Genomic DNA, 22,966 nt, shown 5'->3' with positions numbered 1-22,966 from the left:
GCCAATAGCCTACTTTATTGGAATCTCAATTGCTCTAACCCTTACTTGTGTTGCCCATGTTTGAATGGGCAACGAGCAGAAAATGTATGACAAATAAAAACAAATGATTCTCACTTGATGTCCAAGATAAGTCATTTCAATTGAGCCAATGTTGTGGAGATTGTTGCTGTGTAAGATATTTGTTTTAGCCTACAGTCGTTCATTCATAATGACAGGATACCTAGCTAGAACACTTAATTTAATCAATAATTAAATTTAAAAAAAACTCTTCTTCGACAGCTGCCAAAATGGCTGACTGAAAAGCTTGACATGCATAATGAGGTTGCAGAACCTAGGCTGTTGATGTAGGCTTATTTGTGTTAAACTATCGATTGAAAAGTAAACATAGGATGCATACAAATATTCTAATACTAATCAAACAGTAAGAAAAAGTAGTAGTAAACACACAGAAGCAATATGAGATGGTTTTGAATCGTGTTAGTTTATTTCCCTCTGGGTATAGTTCCTCACAAGATAGTAATGAGTATTCTGGGGACAATATTCAGGATAATAATGTTTTGTGCTAAGGAGGAGAGAGAATGCCTGAAGCACAAGGCGGGATGGATTGAGATGGGACTGTTTTGTATGATGAGTATAGAGTAGGAGAGTAGCTAAAAAAAAGTAGATGACTCCTTTTCATGAAGAATGGTGCAATTGAAAGTGCCTTGAAACACCTTTGTTTCCCTTTTCTGTTGTGGAATTCTGTTCATTTATACACCAACACTCAAACAAACCTGCCCTAAGGGGTGGGTTTAGTACAAAAATAAGACATGTGAATCTTAATGATACTTCTAATTTTAAACTTGAATATTGAACATACACTGTATCTTTATTTTAATCTGGTCCCAGTTTCTCCAAAGATGGTAGCCCCGCCTTCCTCTGTCTGGATTTCCCTCCCCCCCGTCACACTTCCTGCTTTGTTTGAGAGGGAGCGAATTGACGGACTGAATAGGCTAGCTGTGGAGTTTAGAACATACGAATGTGGGCTGGGAAGTTTAGAACATACTAAGAATGTGCTGGTTTTGAGTGGTTGTGATTCACTCCCAGTCAGTGACAACAGACAGGATAAGGATAAGCAGACAGGTCAAGTTAGGTTGTTAAATGACTGTGCAAGTTAGCATTTGTTGATTCAATTTAGCACTTAGCAAGTTCTGGTCACTACAGGATCCTGTTTTGAAACTGGATGTAAAGGGTGAGTGACCTCATGTGTTTAACATTGAGTTACTGCATTAAGATATACTTTAATCTTAGTCTGTAAACTTCACTGAATGGATCATTTTATGTAAGTGGTGAAGTATTGGTGAGGCCATTGAAGGCATCAACATACCTTACTGATGTAGCAATTGTTGGTCCGTTAACGCAACATTTTGACTGAAATATACTTAACTTACTTAGTCCTCTTCATTTTCTACCGCTGGAGTGTCTTTTGCCACAGTCCGTGCCCAGTCCCATGAGACCCATCTACTCCAGCACAGCCACCACTGTCCATCAATATGTGTCCAAGCCATCAGATCCTGAACGTCTTGATTTCAAGGGCAATGTTCCTACAGCCAGTCTTCTTATACATGTTCCATTAGAGATCATATTTTGTCAGTGTAAAGCAAACCATTGTGTGAAATATACCACTTCATAATTTAAATATCACAATACTCAACTTCAAGTTGTTTGAGGCACAGGAGTGTGTCGTGTGATTTCTGGGCTGGAACAAAAGCCTGTGCACTCCATGGCCCTCTAAGTAATGTCAGGATCAATGACTTAGCCAGCTAACTGAGAAAGATTTACTTGAAATGTAAACAGTACCAACTCAATATTCTCAATAATCTATCATTTACTTTAGGTCTTTTGATAAACCAGAAAACAAACCGCTATATCTGAAAGTTTGTTAGTTACCTGGCTAACTTATTGATTCTGTTTTGTGACATACACTGTAGGACTAGGTTGGCTACACCTTCCTTCACTTAGCCAACACCTGGTGCGACAAATCAACAGTAATCAATTAGTATGAAATTAAATCCAGGTGTGCAGACTGATAGTATCTACTGGACTTTTTTCACTGGGAAACTAAAATCAAAAGTCGTACTTAGTCTAGCCGTTGATACGTAGTCTAGCCCTTGATACTTAGTCTAGCCCTTGATACTTAGTCTAGCCCTTGATACTTAGTCTAGCCCTTGATACTTAGTCTAGCCGTTGATACTTAGTCTGAGTGTCCACAGGTGCATTTAATTGCCTCCTTTCACAGGGTAATCTAACTGGGCTAAATAGAATTTCATCCAACTGCAAAGGGAATCCCCATGAATGTTATCATAGGGGGATTACCCCATACCCTTGGGTTTGACAAGTCAATTCAGGCCCATGCTGTCAGAGGGGGGGTCACATGGAGCTAATCTCTGAATCCCAGAACTAATCTTACTTAATTGTGTCAAATGCTCAATTAGATTCTGGGGGGAAATTCCTGAAAAAATATTAGAGACAAGTAAAGTCTCCACCCTTCCAAATGGAAACTCTTTACATGGAGCAAATGCGTCGCATTACATTTTCAGCTGCAGGTAGTACTGGATTTATATGATGGGCAGTTTTAAGGAATGACATTCCTTGAGGGAAACATTACTTTTTCAAAGATGATTTGAAAACTTGTACTAATGTCATTACAGATTCTTCCAACTCAATGGGGTTTATTTTATTGCTTTAAAAACCTGAAAATCTTACTGGCTTTAAGAGCTGTCCTAAATTTGTCAAGATCACATGGCTAAGATGGCATGGCACTATGCAAGGCACCTTGATTGTTTGATTTGTTTTCATTCCTATTTTGATGAGGCAGTAGTAAGTATAAGCAGGACTTACCGCGTAGTTGACTATAGCCTGGAAACCTGATGTTTTTTTTAATGGAATTCTACGTTGGGCATAAATTAGTGTTTGGATCAGGAAAGTTTCCTCTCACAACCTCTACAAGCCAGAATGTTGAATAAAATAGTATTTTAACTTTACTGTTTGTCTGTGTGGTTGGTCTGTTTGCAGGTAGGAATGTGAGACATTATCCACAGGAAATCATAATTCAATCCTCTTTTCAAAGTGCTGGTAGTGTTCAGATTTGTAACCTGAAGCATGCACAGAACCACGTAAGCATGAGCCTGGCAAGTATGCATGCGTACATGTATTTATCTTGTGCTTCAATGAAATTCAACGTCAGGTTTCCAGGCTAGGTTGGCTATTGCAAGTGAAGAGTAGGGTTCTTGTATCCTTCCTTCTCTCCACCCTGCTGCCTGCAGGCTTGGAGAAACTAGCAGCCTCTGTGAATGCTGCTAGGTGACATGAAAGGTCAAAAGCAGTGAGGGAGGAGCACCCTTCTCAAATGGAACAGTAATCTGGGCTGTAAACTCATGCTGTCAACATAGCAGCATGGTGCATCATTCAGAAACATCCCTTTTGCATAAAATATGTCAGAATTGTCAAACTAGCTTTCATTTGGAAGGCGGATAAAGCGTTTAAAAAATTGCATGTGAAAACAGAATCCTACTCATTACTCCACCTGCTTAACCCACTTTTTTTGTTTTGAGCCGCCGTCGGCCAGAGCAGGGCACCTGGCTCACGCCCAGGAGGCAGCCCGCTTCCTAAACAAATGCAATCGCTTTTCACCCGGTGCAAACACCTCCCACCGGGGCCAGATATTTAAAACCCATCACTGAATCGCCTGCTTGAGTTGCCTGGCAGGCTTTGCACTCTACCAATCAGAGTTGACAGGGTGTAAAGAGGAGGAGGAGCTGCATGATTGTGGGTGTGTCCTATCTTGGACTTCAACAATAGTGTGTACAGGAAAGTCAGTGACCCCACTTCTATTTGAATTTAATACACTTCATTAATGAAGAGATTAATGAAAATGATTCAGTTTTTCATTTGCATGAATCAAAAGCATTGAAATGCAATTAAGTAGAGTAAAACAGAATTGTACATGATTGACATTCTTTTGCTCTCTTATCTCTACCACCTTTCAGGTCAAGCATGGATGTTGCTGTTGCAGAGGAACCCCTGAGGAAAATCTTCAGAGCAAAAAAGACTATGAAAGTCAGCGATCGACAGCAACTGAAATCCCTTCACACCACTCTTTCCTCTCCATGTTCTTTCCCATCCCCACCTCAGCCAGCAATGGTAAATGGGAAGCACTGTGAAGATGTGTCTATGGAAGTAGATAAAGAAATACATGGAACTACACATACCACCACTCATGCCCCTTCCTCCCTGACAGCCACATCCCTAACCACTGAGACCTCTGAGGAACCAACAGCCTCTGAATTACTGGTTTCTTCATCACAGAACATACACTCTGATGTAAAAGATGTTCAGGAAGGAGAGGGGGACAAGGAGTCTACATTACCCAGCCTCGAGGTAGAAGACAAAGTGAATGGACTGATGAAGGGGGATAGAAATTCCAAGGAGGATGTTATCGTTTCCTCTCCTGTGAGTTCAGAGAAAACAGAAGCAGTAAGGGAGAGACAGGTTGATGGTATGGAAGTAGACCTGGTACCAGGTACCACTCAGGACACAGTGCCCATATTGAACCCTGCCACCTCCCTCCTCCTGTCCTCCAACACGGCTGTAGAGTCTGTCTCTTCCCCTTCACTCTCCCCGTCATACACGGCAGAGTCAGACCAGGAGGTCAGGCCAGGATTCCTGGTGCTTAGTGAAGATGATGATGTCCAGGATGAGAGCAATGAGGAAGAGGAGGAAAAAGATGAGGAACAGAGGAAAAGTGAAGGAGGGGTAGAAAAAGTTGAGGTTAACATGAAGAAGCCAGAACAATTTGTAAGTGGTGCTCCAGTTGACTCTCCGTCCCCTTCATCACCGACACCCCTTCAGATTGATGAAGGTAATCTTATAGTCTTTTCCAATCCCAACTAAAGCACCAAAGTGATTATGTCAAGTTTAGTTCGTATGTTTATTTATTTAACCTTTATTTAACTAGGCAAGTCAGTTAAGAACTAATTCTTATTTTCAATGACGCCTAGGAACAGTGGGTTAACTGCCTTGTTCAGGGGCAGAACGACAGATTGTTTTACCTTGTCAGCTCGGGGATTCGATCTTGCCACCTTTCGGTTACTAGACCAATGCTCTAACCACTAGGCTACCTGTTGCCCCAGATGTTAGCTAGGTTGCATGAATTTGTCATATTTCTGACTTCAACTGGCCTGTTGGCTAGCGGCAATATTTTTTTTTCAAGATGTTGGCTTCGATTATAGCGGTGTTTTGATAGTTGGATGATATTATAATGTGTTGTGTTCTCTCTAAACAAGAAGAGGAGGGTGCTGCTCTACAGAAGAAACGATCCTTGTCTGGAGACTCAGAGGATGGTGGTGAAAAACAGGGAGAAAGAGACTTGGAAGTGGTGGAGAGGCATAACAAGAGGCCCAGAGTAGACTGTGAAGAGCTGGAGGCTCATGTGGAGCTGAAGATCAGTGGGAGCGCTGAAAGGCAACACAAGCTAAAGAAGGTTGGTCCTCAATTGAGATGTGGTTTATTTAAATTAAATAATTAAATAAAACATCTCATTTCCCAAGTTGTAGTCATGTAATCCTGAGTTGCATGGCATATTTCTGGCTATTTAAGATACCTTCTCGTGTTTTGGGTGTTATTTATAAAACAATCTCTGGCCCGGTTTTAAGGTTAAACAAATACAATAACCTTACATCTTTTTTCCTCACTTACCCATTAAAATCCCTATCCTCTGTAGGTGGTGCAGCAGCTTGTTGAGGAGCAGTTGTGTGTTCTGCAGCTCACACTATTTGACATGAGTCTTCAGGGGCTCAGAGACAGACTGGACAAAATAGAAAAACACCCGAGTGCACTCAAGAGCCTGCAGGTCAGTTGTCAAAAGATGATAAATAAAACACAAACAGGGTAATCTAGGATAAAGACATTGGAATGTATTGCCCATTAGACAAGCAAATCCATGCGCCACGTGTGCCCTTTCAGGCAAAGATTGCCCGACTTTCTAAGAAAGTTGGAACTGCCATCCAGGCCAGGGAGAATGCCAAGAAACCTCCAGAGGTGAGTGAAAATGGAGGCAATTGATCTTTCAATGATGACTGTGATTTCAGAGGGAACTTGCTTTTTTGAAAGATTGGTGGTACCATTGGAACTCTATACAAAGTGCTCTTCCCTATATTCATCAGGTACTGTTGCCACCTACCTCTACTTCTGCCACAGCAACCACCCCAGCAGGATCAGCAGTTCTCGGCCTGAGGTAAGTCAATGGTTTGAAGTGTAGCAGCGTGTCTCAAGTAATCAGAGGAAAAACATTTCACCAGAGGGTAACCCAAAGAAATGGGTGCATTGACAACGAAGATTCAATTTATCATTGAGTTATTTGGGATAAAAGCAATTGATTGGATGTACAGTGATGTCATACTGCATCTCTCAGCATCCACTTATGTTTGTGTTCACCATCATTCTCCACTGAGCAGCCTTTTGATCAGCTTCCTGAATCCTCTGCCTGTAATCATTTCCTCTCCTTGTAAACAGAACAATGGGGAACAACCCACCGGATCCAAAGCGTAATGATCAGGGCTGTCAAACCCCTACTCCTGTACGTAATGATCAGGGCTGTCAAACCCCTACTCCTGTACGTAATGATCAGGGCTGTCAAACCCCTACTCCTGTACGTAATGATCAGGGCTGTCAAACCCCTACTCCTGTACCCACAGGTGAGCAGGAGGGAGTTAGTCTGTTGGCAGGTTTCTCTTTATCTTAATCTGTGTGTTTTCTTTAACCAACTGATATTATTATTGTATACGGTCTCTTCTTTTTTAAATCTCCATTTCTTTCTCCTCCACAAGCCTCCTTGCTACCTTCCCCCTCTTCCACAGCCTCAGCCGGATCTCAACCCACATCCCAAACCTTGATGCTGAGCACCTGTGTTACCCCAACACCAGGCCCGTCCGCCTTCCCTCTCCAGTCATTCCTCATACAGCTGCCTGGTGGAGGGACAGCCATCCTTACCAACCCAACCAACTCCCAGCTAATCCCAGTGTGCGCATTTCCCGCCATGACGAGTTCCACCGTGACACCCACCACTGCCTTCCTCCTGCAGAGGACTACTCCCTACACCCCTGCTGCTCCCAAGCCCCCCTCTGCATCCGCCCTCTTGTCTCATTCCGCTGCCACAACCACGACTACACCGACTGACACACCAGCTGCCACAACGTCCCACATGACCACACCCATAACCAGGGCCACAACCATAACCACACCCACATGCTGGGCCACAACCGTAACCACACCCACACCCAGGACCACACCCAGGGCCACACCCAGGGCCACAACCACACCCAGGGCCACAACCATAACCACATCCAGGGCCACAACCATAACCACACCCACATGCAGGGCCACAACCAAACTCTGTGCCACACCCAATGTCTCCCACCCTGGAGCCACTGGGACAGTCAGCAGGCCCAGCTCCGGTGTGTCTGTCTCCGTCTGTGAGTCCATTCGGCTTGTATCTGTGGCGAACTCCACTTCAACTTCATCCTTACCAAGATTCTCAATGCCAGCCACCACAGGCACTCAACCCTCTGTGCGACCAGCTGCCCCAGCGCAACTAGCTGCCTCAGCACGACTAGCTGCCCCTGTACCACAGGTGCCTGCGAAAACAGGTTAGCTTACACCTCAGAAGTTTGGCTTGTTATCTTGGAAGAGTACATGTAAATAGTTTGTTTTGCCCGGATTCTCAGTGTCATTCTAACTGAGAAGCTGTTTTCCTACACTCTCCTATGTAGGTAGTAAATCTACAAACCCTCCTTCAGACTCCACACAGGCATCTCACCCTGCCAAATCAGAAGCATTCATAGACCTGACAGAGGAGGAGGAGGAGGAGGAGGAGGATGATGATGTTCTAGGTAAGATTGATATTCCTTTCCCTCCCGCTTCCTTTTGGTGAGCAGTATTTTATGATATTATAGAGGCCAGACGTGCAGTGAGTTGTACATCTCTCAAAGTTGTCCCCATGTGTTGTGTGCAGTTACTGGAGTGCTGAAGGCTCCGATTGCTTTGAAGGCCTCACCCTCGCCTTCAACAGCGGGTCAGCGAACAACAGCCACACAGCAAACCGCCACCTCCACTTCAGTCGGAACACAGGCCGGTAGGTGGTGTCTTGTGCCAACACTGTCTGTGGTTATGTTGACAGTAGAATACCCAGATTGTTTTTCTCTTTATTTATTGTTTCAGTGAGGTCATCTCTTGGTCAGACTTCAGCTGTTGGATCTCCACACGCCGTTTATCGTCGCCCCCTGCAGGTGAGACTACCAAATATTTGAAAGCAGAGCAACTGTCTTTCAATACGTGTGCTGCGTTTCAAACTCATAAAAGACACACCCTCCTCCACTTACCCTCGCCTTATGCAATTGGGGGAATACCCGCGGCCGTCTTTGTCGTCGGTTCAAATGATTAGCCAAGCAAGGGAAGTTGGCAACGTAAGCCCCTCACCCCTTGTTTTTGATCAAGTTTGCAAGTGTACAATTATGTTCACTCCGGGGCCTGAAACGCCCCATAATTCAATTTGCTTTGATTGTAAATCCGCTAAGAAAGTCAGCCTAAACTTAAAACCAACATTAATATGGAGAGTCAACATACAAGTGTAAGTAAAAACAAATGTAAATAAGTTAGAAATGGTAGAAATGCTACTAATTTCACATCACGGCTCAAACACTTATCATAAAAGTAATGATGTTTTTGTTTGGTTAGCTTTTGGAAATGATAGCTTGCGCACAACTTTCCCTGACATCACACTTATGCATTGTAGTTTTCGATGTATCTGATAATGTAGGATGGCTAACATTCGATGTCTGCGGAGGCGTTGTCTTCTAGCCAAGATATGAAATGCAATCATAATTGACTGTAGCGCATATAAGGCACACACACAACAGCTACCAGTGGTTCCATGATGACTGAAAACAACCGTGAGATGCCCGAGTGACACATTTCCGGGCAAGAGCGGGCCATTTAAAATGAATTCCTTCTTCCGTCGCCCCTTGCCCTGCAAGTGTCAACTCATCAGACGTCATGTTACGTCATCAGAAGTGTCCACTTAATTTGAGGGCTGAGGGGAGAGGGTGTGTCTTAAGTGTTTGGAATGCAGCCATGGAATACTGCATGTTCCAGAATGTTTTCCAATTGGAATAAAATGTACATATCAACCAAAGAGAGTAAACCTACTAAATGGATGTGAAAGGCTGAGTGAAAGTTATAACATTTTGATCAAATTAATCTTTCAGGGCTCCCCATCTAAAAGTGTTGCCTCAGCAACATCCACTTCATCTTCTACACCTTGCCCCCAGCCCTCTCCCCTTCCCCCCTTGCCTGTCACACCTCAAACTATCAGCCTGCCCCTAGAAGCGGCCAGCACCAGCCCTCCACAGCAGCCTCTGCTCAAAATAACCCGGGTTCCAAGCCAGAATGACGGCATCGTGCTCTCCTGGTCTGTGACTGAGGTAGACAGGAGCTGTGCTGCCGTGGACAGCTACCACCTATACGCCTACCACCAGGAACACTCTGGCCCCAGCACACCTCCCCTACTCTGGAAGAAGATAGGGGAGGTGAAGGCCTTGGCTTTGCCCATGGCCTGTACACTCACACAGTTTGTCTCTGGCTCCAAGTACTACTTTGCAGTCCGTGCCAGGGACGTGTTTGGCCGCTTTGGACCATTCTGTGCGCCTCAGTGCACTGATGTCTTAACGTCCCCTTCACCGAAAGCTCCAATTTAACCACACGCTAAGATTTAAGTTAAAATGTATTGTGTCAAGTTAAAACAAGAGGAGAAATGTTGATTCTGTAGATTTTTTTTTTCCGGGTTACTAAGCTAGCCAAAGTGAAAAGTTCAGTAAAGCTTCTGGCAAAACTAATTGCTCTATTTTCAAATTAATGTGTTTGGTATTTGTTTTATCAGAATTGTTCACTCAAATCATATTTGAGCCCAGGTGTTTACAAGAGTGACTTATCTTTGGAATGTTACTGGAAAATGTTGTTGCCCATCTTGGTGAAATCGGTTGGCCCCATGTGACCACTGTCTGCCTGCCGTGTGTTTGACCACATGGGAGCAGCATTGTACCAAAATGGTATCTTTGACACAGGACGAGAGGATTTGAAAATCAAACCTGAAATGGCCTGGTCCCGTTTCTGAACGATTATGGACAAAGTATTCTTCTCCTTCTAGTTTCCTGAAGGTATTTGAAAACTCAAACTTTTCATTGCAATTGTCAGTCTAACTGAAAGAACATACTATGAAGGGCAGAATGACCATGCTATTATATGGTAATACACAGTAGTTCTGCGTCTCATGAGAAATGAGCCTGCTAAAGCCTATGCGATCTCTCTTCCTCCTGCTCAATTTCTGCTACTGTGAAGGACAAGTTCTACAGTTAAATTATACATGATCTAGGGCCTCCTGTGACACCTTTTTTTTTATGGATGTAATTTAATATAGTTTTTTTAACCTTTTTAATTTGGCATGAACAAAACCAGTCATGATGTTTTCATATTGTCAAACAAATAACTTCAAAAAGTAGGCTACCTGCGCATGTTCGTCTACTCCAAAATAATTCCAGCATCCTAACATTTGATGAATGGAAAGAGACACCCGTTACGAAACACCAAAAAGTGTAATGACATTCTGTGATTTTCATTAGGTCTACACTTTTGTAGCCTGAATTTATTGATGCGTCTTTGACAAAAGGACCTTTTTTGTAGAAAGAGAAGTTGTGACGCCTGAAAGGGGGCTGGGAGATGGGACTGTCCCGGGTTGACAAGTGCAGCCACGTGGATATATATATTTTTTAAACCATGACCGGCGGTGTTCGTTTAATTTGGAATATGCTTTTATTTTAATATTTACCTCTAGCAGTACAAATTGCATTTTAAAGAAATAGTAGAATTGTTAAATTAGTATTATTTAGAGACCCCGCCCCCCACCCCAAAGTTTGACTTTGTTGCATTTAGGGGGACTCATGTCTCATTCAGGGGTCTGAGACCCTCCTGGGCCCCATGTAATTCACACTGTCTGCTGATCGTTTTATGTTCTGTCTGATAGGGACATGTATTAATGGCTGGTTAGAAGCAGGTCAATAAATGCATTGGACCTGACAACAGAAAGGTTAAGTACCAAGAAATATTCAGACTATTGTAATCTTTCATTAAAATGTTTGTAAACTATACTGGTATATTGATACTTGACTCTAGGGGGAGCTAGTCCCTTATCAGTTTTATTCACACTAACACCAGTTCCTAGACATTTATTGGAAAGGCACCCCTCCTCCTCCACTCTCTCAATGCATACTAATGCTGCGAGAGGACCCTCCTCCCTCCCACCCAGATTTCTCAGGGATGGGTGGGAGAGGGGACAGATAGCATTTTCAGTTCAGTAAGGCAGGCAATACTTGTCTTTTCAGTAAGCAATATTGATGAGCCTCTGCAACATGTCTAACCTGTGTGAGTGGTATGTACTAGACCAGAGCTAGAGGAAAAGAACATGTTTTCATCTGGATGGGGAGGCTTGTTTTGTTGAAAGAAGAAAGAAGATAAGCTGGGAGGGGGAATAACTGGCAACTGCCATTCCCCCCTTCCACATAGAGACAAGAAAAAAACGGAGGCTACTGGAGTATTTGTTTTTTTCTTTCGTTCTTTGTTCTTCTTCTTCCTCATCGCCTTGCTGGGAGGTGCTTTATCTTTTCATTTGCTTGCTCTCTCCGTCCTCTGCCTCCTCATCTATTTCTCCATTTACCTGGTCTACAATTTCTTCTATTTATGAACGAGAAAAGGAAGGAAAGAGATTTTTTTTCCTTTTTTAATTTCCTTATCCATTCTCCCTTCCCTTACCATTCCTATAACTCCCAATCTTTCCCCTGTCACCCACGCTCCTCCTCCCCCCATTTCTCCACTCACTGTCCACCCCATAACTTTGACTAGTTTTTGAATCCACCAGTGTTTCAATTATCCAGATTTTTCCACCAGAAAAGACAAGCTGGTTGATGACACTATTTTACCTTTTTCATGTTTTTACCTTTTCCTATTTTGTACCTCTTCTTCTCCCACAATCCTTTGCATCTCTATTTTGGGGATTCTTATTTATATTTATAGGTAGGTCTCTTAGTGTTTAGTGTCCGTCTCAATCTGTTTGTGTGTGTTACGCATCCACATAACACACACACACACACACACACACGTTAATCCACAGTATGGCTTGGTAGAGGAATGGTTCTTTCATCAAATCATTCAGCTGGTACTTGTTTTCATGACATGCCATCCCCCTATGCTCTTTCTCTCCATCCCAAACATCACCTTTTTGCTTTTGACCTCCATCAAAACCACAGTGATTCATCCTGCAACGCCTTCCTCTCTTCTCAGAGGAGCACATTTTCTCTCACAGTATTGCACAACAGTCTCTTCTTCTCCCATTAAATGGGTAACTGCCTCCGTTTCCTTATATTGAATCATTTTACTCACACACAGGAGGAGACTAATGCAAGGTCCCAAGGCAAACTCCATATCTAGCAAAAAATAAATAAACCAGTATAGTATACTGTTCCCATCTCATCCTGCACCTCTTATGAAACCACTGCTGTCTGATGAAGACTGTCAAACATTATCTGTAGATCTGCGCTTAATACTCACTTGTTTCTCATTCTACTGGTGTGTCACCTGTGTGTGCATCTCCCTCCCCCCAGCCCCTCTCCTGTCACTCTCACTCCCTCTGACACACAAGCACTCCAAGATAATGGACTAAAACCCTTGCTGCAATTCTTTCCCTTTCAGAGGATCTTTTTTTTTCATGCTTTTCTCATCTGTCACTCATTTTAAGCGCCATTCATCTCTATCCCATCGTTGTTTTCCACCTACACCCCCACACTTTTAATTATCCAATCATTTCTTTATTTGTTGCTCCATCTTTTTAATTTGCCATCAGAAAATGATTCACTTATCCTAATGTTCTATACATTAGAGGGTCATTTCTTTTTTCTGATATAATTTGAGAGTTATGTTTACTTATATGGGGAATCATTTTTGTAAGTTATTACTGGGACTACTGTGATATATTTTAAGGGGCAGGTGATTTAGTGTAATTATTTTGGAACAATGTTTAGCAATAGAAGGAAAGTGTTGACAGGGTGGTGAAAAGGTTGTAGGGAACTGGTTTATTGCGAGCTAACCAAAAAACGTAGACTTTTTGGTGTGAGAGGGACAGAGAGGGTGAGAGAGGGAAAGAGAGAGTGAGAGAGGGAAAGAGAGAGTGAGAGAGGGAAAGACTGTGTATTAAACACAGCAATAGACATATACATAGATAAGTAGAGCAAACCACAATTCATTCTCTCTCCACCTCTCTTTATATTTCCTTTTGTTCTTGATGGAGAATGTTATGATTCTCTACATTATATGAAGATATTGGGGAATGGGATTTAAAAACATATTCCTCACAATGATAAATGCATTCTGGATGTAGCTGTTTTCCTGAGGAATTACTCTGTCTCGGATTGGACTCCAAATGAAAGCCTCTAATTAACTGTTAATTGAAATTCAGGACTTTTTGGTGTTTTTTTCCAAATGGACTAAAGCTGATTTTAATACTTTTTTTCTACTAATGAATTTTAATGGGATTTTACTATCAAGGATTAAGGACTCAGCATCTTTTATCTTCTAGTGATATATTTGTGATTGTTACAATTTCTCCTATCTACAAACACAATTACATTTAGAATCACTCAGTATTAAGGGTTAATTTGGTGAGTACAGTGTCTCTTACACACAAACTATCTCTCTTGCTCTTCATTTTGTTGTCATTGATTAATGGTATGTGTGCACACACTTTGTCGTTCAATGTGGATGTTAACATAAATATTCCAAGTCTTTCATACATAGCATTGCACCACAGTGTGTCGGTGTGTGTGATACAGAGAGGTGGATATTGATCGAGTTGAATGGTGGATTATCGAAGATCAGTAATTTCCCCTAAAATCTACTATATCTATAGATGTTTTCCTTGAGCCTTTAATACCTTGTTTGAGGTCTTATAGATGTTAGTCTGTCCATAAAATCAAAAACTCTGATCTCATCACAGTCTTTCTATACATTTAGGTTACATAATCTGTTTCTGGGTCGTTCCACAAATAGTGCCCTTTGAGTCCCTTTGACACCTTCAATTGTGCACCAATATTGCATTTTAAAAGCCTGTTATATTAAATGAAGTACCCTTTAATATAGACCACGCGGACAATTCTATATATCTGTTCAATTCAATACATTTCCCCACGTTTTCATCATCATTGTAAAGCTGTAGTTATTTTGTTGCTTGGACAGTAATTTCTGAAGATTATTATTTATTTCTCATGATTTATGTTTCCAATTTCCCTCATTTTAAAGTCAACTTGTTACGTGAACCAAAAAGGCACTTTATTGGTGGAATGACCCATCTCCACACCTCATAAACAAGCTTCTATTTCTTTGCCTATATCTGTACTCTACTCTTTAAATCTTCTCCCCACCCACTCTCCAATGCAGTTCTAGACACTTCGGTTAATGTAGTGTGTGTGTGTGTGTGTCACTGTAAGAGAGCGAGAGTGAGTCCATTGCCCTTTCCGCCTACCTCTCCCTGCAGCTTATCCGGTGAATACATCATTATTTCAAAGGAAAACGTCAATGTGTCGCAACGTACAGTATTATGCACTTTTCTTTGTTGTCTGTTTCCGCTTTGAGTTGAGAGCCTCAGCTCAGTGTGTCTGCTGCAACACACTCGCCTGTCCATCCATCATATGTCCTGTGTGTTTGACCCCTTTTCTCTAATTCACTTTCCTATCATTTGGCTGACAGGGTTTGGATTTATTCTGTGTGCTGAGAATTGGTCAAGGTCACAGGTCCATACGCGTCAAATCCACCTAGGACTTGGTCTTGCAATGCTTGCCATTATCCATGGTGCGCTCTATTTTGACCCTAAATGTGACTGTAAGAGTCTACCTGCAGATGGGCCCTTAAGCCCATGTAGTCTGTCATACCTGTCAGTAACATCGCAATGGGGCTAGATGGTTGGCCAATGTGTAACTATGGGCTCAACCACAAGATTCTTGTGGGTCTCCTAAAAGGAAAAAACAACCACAATGGGTAGAAAGTTGATTATCATTAAACTGATAGAATTGAATACAATGGTTTTTACTAGTGTTACAGTATATGTTAACGTTTTATGTGTTTGTATGGGCCCACCCATCCCTTAGATTGTGGTTGTCCCTGAAATGGTTGGACTGATCCTCTTGGGCTTCAATTCCACATGTTGTGTTGACTTTCTGTGGTCTGTGCATATCCTGAATTTATTCAGGTCCTCTGTAGCTCAGTTGGTAGAGCATGGGGCTTTGCAACGCCAGGACTGTGAGTTGGATCCCCGGGACCACCCGTATGTAAAATGTTTGCATGCGTGACTAAGTCGCTTTAGATAAAAGTTTCTACTAAATGGCATATTATTATTTCCATAAATTGACATATTCTAAAATGCCATTTGGCACTGCAGGTCCACTGGACGTGAATTATTCAGGATGCGTTCTGAAATTGTTTAACCTAAGTAACCATTTGAATACGCTGGAGTTTCATCCTAAAACATAGAAGTTTGCATATGATCTCCACCATCAAAAAGACAATGTTGTCCTGCATCTTCTACATTTCATGTGCTGCAGCCATTGCTGACTCAATAGCAAGGCCAGGAGACAGCAGGGGCTGTGAACATTCATAATCTCCGTTCAACCACCCGTATTCTTTGTCACTCGCTATGCTGTCTAACACAGACAGGGCCTAACCCATGTTTTAGGCCTACTTCTTCCCTAAGATTATGAAACCATTTCAAACTTAGAGTAATCTGTCAGTCTCCCTCTCATTCAACCCACTGAATGCATCTGTGGATCAGACCCTGGGCTTGGTGATTGGAGGGAACTACAGTATATAGGGCAAGGAGACTATTTATTGGCAGTTTATTCACTCCAAGACTGGAGAATATGGGTCATGATCTGCTATAAAAAGTCTGTTTAATAATTCATCATAGCTGATTAAGAAGAGTCGTATTGATACAACGACGTAAGGGAGGATATAACTACAGGAAAGTGGTACACCCTTTATGCCATTTTGTGTGTATTAATGGGTAGAAATGGTGGCTGGATGGTAGCTTTCTCTATTATTTTTCTCTGACGTTTACATTTAGGGTCACCCTCTTGGTTTATGTGTTAAGTGTATGTCACTGTGATTGTGTTGTTTACAGCATGTGTCTGTGTGAGGCCTATCAATCTATTAAATATAGAACTTACAATCTGTTTCCCTAGAGACATAGTTCATTATTTATCAGCGTATTTAATTAATCATTTATTTACCTAAAGTATGGCCTATGCAACATGCCCTTGAACAGACAAATCCACTTTCATTCATTGAGAAATTGCTTGTAGGGTATTTTGAGATATGCATGGGTATAATTAGGATTAATAGAAGTTATTCATTACACTCCTGCTGTACTAAGGGGGAATGGAGACAATTTAGTACATACAGTACATTTGTGTAAAATACATAATTGAAGGGAAACAGCATCACTTGTTGGCCTCGTCAGTTTAGAGAAGCGTCAGGTGCGGTTGTGTGCAAGCACCAATCAGAGTGCCTGCTGGAATTTGGACCTACACTAGGTATAAAGAGCCTAGTGTTCTAATGGAAGCTCTCATTCACTGTCTGTCTGACCCAGCAAGAAAGCACATGCCTTTCTCGAAGTTCCCATGAATCACATTTAGGACCTCTGAAGCCTATTGCCAAATTCACCATGTGTGTGTGGTTGCACATCCATTTATGTGTTCCTAACCTCTCCCATCCTCCCTATTCCTTGTTCATCAATAACTGATCCGCTGCAGTCAGATGGAAACTCTATAGCAACAAATACGGCATCGCAGAAAAGGGGTAAAATAAGAAAGGTAGAGCTTTGGAGAGCAATTACATTGAACATGGCTTTACACTGTGACCCAACGAGGATTTAGCGCTCATGCCGTTTTCCCTGAAACCACTGAGTGTTTTGAGGCGCGAATATCCGACCACATTCTCAATCAACTGATAGAAAGGATTAGGGTTTAGCGAGGAGATAAATCAAAGGAAGGTTCATTTTGAATCTCTCCACACCGTTCATGCTCTGCCAAATTCGTTAATAAACGCCCCATCTCATGAGGTGTCGAGGCCAATATGTGTTGATTAATATTCTCAATTTAACACTGAAAAAGCTATAGAGTAGGCCGGACAGGAGGGAGATAAACTAAACTTGAAATCCTTGTCAATTACACATAAAAAAAAACAGGAGAGCAGTACATTCTAAACTTCAGAAGGGCATGGTACATTTGGAAAGGTTGTTGTCTAACCTTTACAACCAGGGTCAGACCAGGGTCAGTGCCATGTACAGTGTTTTATAGCCTAGTTTTACCATGTTCCATGAGTAAAATGACATCCCTACTCTCTGATAATTGAAAACATGTCAGATGAGCCAAGACTCCATAGTCTTGGGAGGGGTAGCCTACTCAGTAATATTTTGTAATGTTCCCACATACAGTGCCTTCGGAAAGTATTCAGACCCCTTGACTTTTTCCACATTTTGTTACGTTACAGCCTTATTCAAAATTTATTTACTCAGTACTTTGTTGAAAAACCAGTGATTACAGCCTCGAGTCTTCTTGGGTATGGCGCTACAAGCTTGGCACACTTGTATTTGGGGAGTTTCTCCCATTCTTCTCTGCAGATCCTCACTGCACAGCTCTTTTCAGGTCACTACAGAGATGTTCCGTCGGGTTCAAGTCTGGGCTCTGGCTGAGCCACTCAAGAACATTCAGAGACTTGTCCCGAAGCCACACCTGCGTTGTCTTGGCTGTGTGCTTAGGGTTGTAGTCCTGTTGGTTGGTGAACCTTTGCCCTAGTCTGAGGTTGTCAGAGCTCTGGAGCAGGTTTTCATCAAGGATCTCTCTGTACTTTGCTCCGTTCATCTTTCCCTCGTTCCTGACTAGTTTCCCAGTCCCTGGCACATAAAAACATCCCCGCAGTATGATGCTGCCACCACCATGCTTCACCATAAGGATGGTGCCAGGTTTCCTCCAGACATGACGCTTGGCATTCAGGCCAAAGAGTTCAATCTTGGTTTCATCAGATCAGAGAATATTGTTTCTCATGGTCTGAGAGTCTTTAGGTGCCTTTTGGCAAACACCAAGCGGGCTGCCATGTGCCGTTTACTGAAGAGTGGCTTCCGTCTGGCCACTCTACCATAAAGGCCTGATTGGTGGAGTGCTGCAAAGATGGTTGTCCTTCTGGAAGATTCTCCCATCTCCACAGAGAATCTGGAGCTCTGTCAGAGTGACCATCGGGTTCTTTGTCACCTCCCTGACCAAGGCCCTTCTCCCCCGATGGCTCAGTTTGGAATAGTCTTGATGGTTCCAAACTTCTTCCATTTAAGAATGATGGAGGCCACTGTGTTCTTGGGTACCTTTTAATTCTGCAGACATTTTTTGGTACCCTTCCCCAGATCTGTGCCTCGACACAATCCTGTCTCAGAGCTCGACAGACAATTCCTTCGACCTCATGGCTTGGTTTTTGCTCTGACATGCTTTGTCAACAGAGGGAGGTGTGTGCCTTTCCAAATCATGTCCAATCAATTTAATTTACCACAGGTGGTCTCCAATCAAGTTGCAGAAACATCTCAAGGATGATCAATAGAAACAGGATGCACCTGAAGTATTTAAAAAAATATATATAATAATAATGTTTTTGTTTTGTCATTATGGGGTATTGTGTGTAGATTGAGGACATTTTTTTATTTAATGCATTTTAGAATAAGGCTGTAATGTATAATATTTAACGTTTTGTTTTTTGGGGGGGGCAGGGGGCGTGAATAACCTTCTCAGTATTATTTTGTAATGTTACCACATAGGACTAGATGCTTAAAATAACCTTGTTTTGACATGACATGAACATTTGTAGCAGTAGCCTAGTAAGCCATTGACTCCACCCCATCCATCATTTAATGGATTCCTTTTTCATAATGCTAAAAATACTGTAGGCCTATTTCTAGCCCGTTCATAGACGGTCATGTTAAACGTACAGTGCCTCCAGAAAGTACACACCCCTTGACTTTTCACACATTTTGTTGTGTTACGCCTGAATTTAAAATTGATTAAATTGAGATTGTTTTGTCACTGGCCTGCACACAATACCCCATAATGTCAAAGTGGAATTATGTTTTTCGAAATGTTTACAAATTAATTTAAAATGAAAAGCTGAAATGTCTTGCGTCAATAAGTACCCTTTGTTATGGCAAGCCTAAATAAGTTCAGGAGTGAAAATGTGCTTAACAGGTCACATAATAAGTTGCATGGACTCACTCTGCGTTCAAAAATAGTATTATTTTTGAATGACTACCTTATCTCTGTACCCTACACATACAATTATCTCTAAGGTCCCTCAGTCGGGCCTCCCGAGTCATGCAGTGGTCTAAAGCACTGCATCGCAGCGCTAGCTGTGTCACTAGAGATTCTGGGTTTGAGTCTAAAATGTTGTGCAGAAATTTGATTACATCCCTGTTAGTGAACATTTCTCCTTTGCCAAGATAATCCATCCACCTGAGAGGTGTGGCATATCAAGAAGCTGATTAAACAGCATGATCATTACACAGGTGCACCTTGTGCTACAGACAATAAAAGGCCACATTAAAATGTGCAGTTTTGTCACACAACACAATGCCAAAGATGTCTCACGTTTTGAGGGAGCTTGCAATTGCCATGCTGACTGCAGAAATGTCCACCAGAGCTGTTGCTAGAGAATTTAATGTCAATTTCTCTACCATAAGCCGCCTCCAACGTCTTTTTGGAGAATTTGGCAGTACGTACAAACGGCCTCACATTCGCAGACCACGTTTAACCACACCAGCCCAGGACCTCCACATCTGGCTTCTTCACCTGCGGGATTGTCTGAGGCCAGCCACCCGGACAGCTGATGAAACTGTGGGTTTGCACAACCGAATAATTTCTGCAGAAACTGTCAGAAACCATCTCAGGGATGCTCATCTGCGTGCTCGTCGTCCTCACCATAGTCTTGACCTGACTGCAGTTCGCCGTCGTAATCGACTTCAGGGGCAAATGCTCTCCAATGGTCACTGGCACACTGGAGAAATGTGCTCTTCATGGATGAATCCCGGTTTCACCTGTACTGGGCAGATGGCAGACTGCATGTATGGCGTTGTGTGGGTGAGCGGTTTGCTGATATCAGTGTTGTGAACAGAGTGCCCCATGGTGGCGTTAGGGTATGGGCCGTATAAGCTACGGACAATGAACACAATTTTGTCGATGGCAATTTGAATGCACAGAGATACTGTGACGAGATCCTGAGCCATTCACCCCATGTTTAAGCGGAATAATGCACGGCCCCATGTTTCAAGGATCTGTACACAATTCCTGGAAGCTGAAAATGGCAAAGTTCGTCAATGGCCTGCTTACCAGACATGTCATCCATTGAGCATGTTTGGGATGCTCTGGATCGATGTGTATGACAGCATGTTCCAATTCCCTCCAATATCCAGCAACTTCTAACAGCCATTGAAAAGGAGTGGGACAACATTCCAAAGGCCACAATCAACAACCTGATAAATTCTATGCGAAAGAGATGTCACACTGCATGAGGCAAATGGTGGTCACACTAGATACTGACTAGTTTTCTGATCCACGCCCCTACCTTTTTTAAGGTATCTGTGACCAACAGATGGTTCCAAAGAAGTTTGAAACCACCAAGACTCTTCCTAGAGCTGGCTGCCTGGCCAAACTGAGCAATCGGGGGAGAAGGGCCTTGGTCAGGGAGGTGACCAAGAACCCAATGGTCACTGACAGAGCTACAGGAGAGATGGGAGCACCTTCCAGAAGGACAATCATCTCTGCAGCACTCCACCAATCAGGCCTTTATGGTAGAGTGGCCAGACAGAAGCCACTCCTCAGTAGAAAGCACATGGCAGCCCACTTGGTGTTTGCCAAAAGGCACTTAAAGGACTCTGAGACCATGAGAAACGAGATTCTCTGGTCTGATGAAACCAAGATTGAACTCTTTGGCCTGAATGCCAAGCGTCACGTCTGGAGGAAACCTGGCACCATCCCTACAATGAAGCATGGTGGCAGCATCATGCTGTGTGGATGTTTTACAGTGGCAGGGACTGGGACACTAGTCAGGATCGAGGGAAAGATGAACGGAGCAAAGTACAGAGAGATCCTTGACGAAAACCTGCTCCAGAGCGCTCAGGACCTCAGACTGGGGCGAAGGACAATGATCCTAAGCACACAGCCAAGACAACACAGGAGTGGCTTTGGGACAAGTCTCTGAATGTCCTTGAGTGGCCCAGCCAGAGACTGGACTTGCACCCGATCAAACATCTCTGTAGAGACCTGAAAACAGCTGTGCAGCGACACTCCCCATCCAACCTGATAGAGGTTGAGAGGATCTGCAGAGAAGAATGGGACAAACTCCCCAAATACAGGTGTGACAAGTTTTATACCCAAGAAGAATCAAGGCTGTAATCGATGCCAAAGGTGCTTCAACAAAGTACTGAGTAAATGGTCTGAATACTTACGGAATATTTAAGTTTCTAATTTTTTATAAAATTGCAGAAATGTCATGACAAAATGCTTTGTCATTATGGGGTATTGTGTGTAGATTGATGAGGGGAAAAAACGATTTAATCAATTTTAGAATAAGGCTGTAACGTAACAAAATGTGGAGAAAGTCAGTGGGTCTGAATACTTTCCGAAGGCATTGTAAATCTGCTTGAAAATCTAGCAGTGATCAATAACCAATTTGAAAGAGCTTGAACAATTTTGAAATGAATAGTGACAGGCATATTTACCCAGATAGACTCACAGCTGTAATTGCTGACAAAAGGCGATTCTAACATGTAAAAAAATGTTGTATGATTTTTAAGTAATTAATTTGCATTTTATTGCATGACATAAGTATTTGACACATCAGAAAAGCAGAACTTAATATTTGGTACAGAAACCTTTGTTTGCAATTACAGAGATCATACGTTTCCTGTAGTTCTTGACCAGGTTTGCACACACTGCAGCAGGGATTTTGGCCCACTCCTCCATACAGACCTTCTCCAGATCATTCAGGTTTCGGGGCTGTCGCTGGGCAATACGGACTTTCAGCTCCCTCCAAAGATTTTCTATTGGGTTCAGGTCTGGAGACTGGCTAGGCCACTCCAGGACCTTGATGTTTCTTACGGAGCCACTCCTTAGTTGCCCTGGCTGTGTGTTTCGGGTCGTTGTCATGCTGGAAGACCCAGTCACGACCCATCTTCAATGCTCTTACTGAGGGAAAGAGGTTGTTGGCCAAGATCTCGCGATACATGGCCCCATCCATCCTCCCCTCAATACGGTGCAGTCGTCCTGTCCCCTTTGCAGAAAAGCATCCCCAAAGAATGATGTTTCCACCTCCATGCTTCACAGTTGGGATGGTGTTCTTGGGGTTGTACTCATCCTTCTTCTTCCTCCAAACACGGCGAGTGGAGTTTAGACCAACAAGCTCTATTTTTGTCTCATCAGACCACATGACCTTCTCCCATTCCTCCATTCCCATTCCTGGATCATCCAGATGGTCATTGGCAAACTTCAGACGGGCCTGGACATGCGCTGGCTTGAGCAGGGGGACCTTGCGTGCGCTGCAGGATTTTTATCCATGACGGCGTAGTGTGTTACTAATGGTTTTCTTTGAGACTGTGGTCCCAGCTCTCTTCAGGTCATTGACCAGGTCCTGCCGTGTAGTTCTGGGCTGATCCCTCACCTTCCTCATGATCATTGATGCCCCACGAGGTGAGATGGAGCCCCAGACCGAGGGTGATTGACCGTCATCTTGAGCTTCTTCCATTTTC

At 42.9% G+C, this 22,966-nt stretch overlaps 2 protein-coding genes across 6 annotated transcripts in view; both read left to right on the top strand.

Moving 5' to 3' along the window:
• The first annotated feature begins 946 nt into the window (after nt 1-946).
• On the top strand, nt 947-11,237 carry LOC139534576 (activating transcription factor 7-interacting protein 1-like). Of its 4 annotated transcripts, XM_071334113.1 has the most exons (13): nt 947-1,231; nt 4,029-4,182; nt 4,280-4,900; nt 5,325-5,521; nt 5,762-5,890; nt 6,004-6,078; nt 6,204-6,274; nt 6,553-6,734; nt 6,867-7,685; nt 7,809-7,928; nt 8,051-8,170; nt 8,257-8,324; nt 9,303-11,237. In XM_071334113.1, exons 2-13 carry the CDS (start codon nt 4,149-4,151, stop codon nt 9,789-9,791), a joined length of 2,925 nt encoding a protein of 974 aa, XP_071190214.1. In that variant the 5' UTR covers nt 947-1,231; nt 4,029-4,148; the 3' UTR covers nt 9,792-11,237. The 4 variants fall into 4 exon arrangements, with proteins under 4 accessions (XP_071190214.1, XP_071190037.1, XP_071190127.1 ...); XM_071333936.1 differs by having other exon boundaries at nt 4,029-4,900; nt 5,328-5,521; XM_071334026.1 differs by having other exon boundaries at nt 4,029-4,900; nt 7,836-7,928.
• A 108-nt stretch (nt 11,238-11,345) lies between these two features.
• LOC139534453 (glutamate receptor ionotropic, NMDA 2B-like) overlaps nt 11,346-22,966 on the top strand; it is a 104,000-nt gene continuing 92,379 nt past the window's right edge. The window contains exon 1 of one of the 2 annotated variants that reach the window (XM_071333656.1): nt 11,346-12,159. The gene's annotated coding sequence lies outside the window, so the exon portion shown is untranslated. Of the gene's footprint in view, nt 13,800-22,966 lie in introns of both variants that reach the window. The other variant, XM_071333732.1, reaches the window with a different exon arrangement.

The sequence above is a fragment of the Salvelinus alpinus genome, chromosome 1 (assembly GCF_045679555.1).
Source record: "Salvelinus alpinus chromosome 1, SLU_Salpinus.1, whole genome shotgun sequence".
Classification (NCBI taxonomy): Eukaryota; Metazoa; Chordata; class Actinopteri; order Salmoniformes; family Salmonidae; genus Salvelinus; species Salvelinus alpinus.
Note: the sequence above shows the minus strand (reverse complement) of the source record. Positions and strands in the feature narration are given on the sequence as shown.

Excerpts from the sequence above, each read along its gene's own strand:
- LOC139534576 (XM_071333854.1), top strand. The coding sequence starts at position 4,036 with ATGGATGTTGCTGTTGCAGAGGAACCCCTGAGGAAAATCTTCAGAGCA. Across the intron at positions 4,901-5,324 it reads ACCCCTTCAGATTGATGAAG|AAGAGGAGGGTGCTGCTCTA; the intron begins GTAATCTTATAG and ends TCTCTAAACAAG. Across the intron at positions 8,325-9,302 it reads TTTATCGTCGCCCCCTGCAG|GGCTCCCCATCTAAAAGTGT; the intron begins GTGAGACTACCA and ends TTAATCTTTCAG.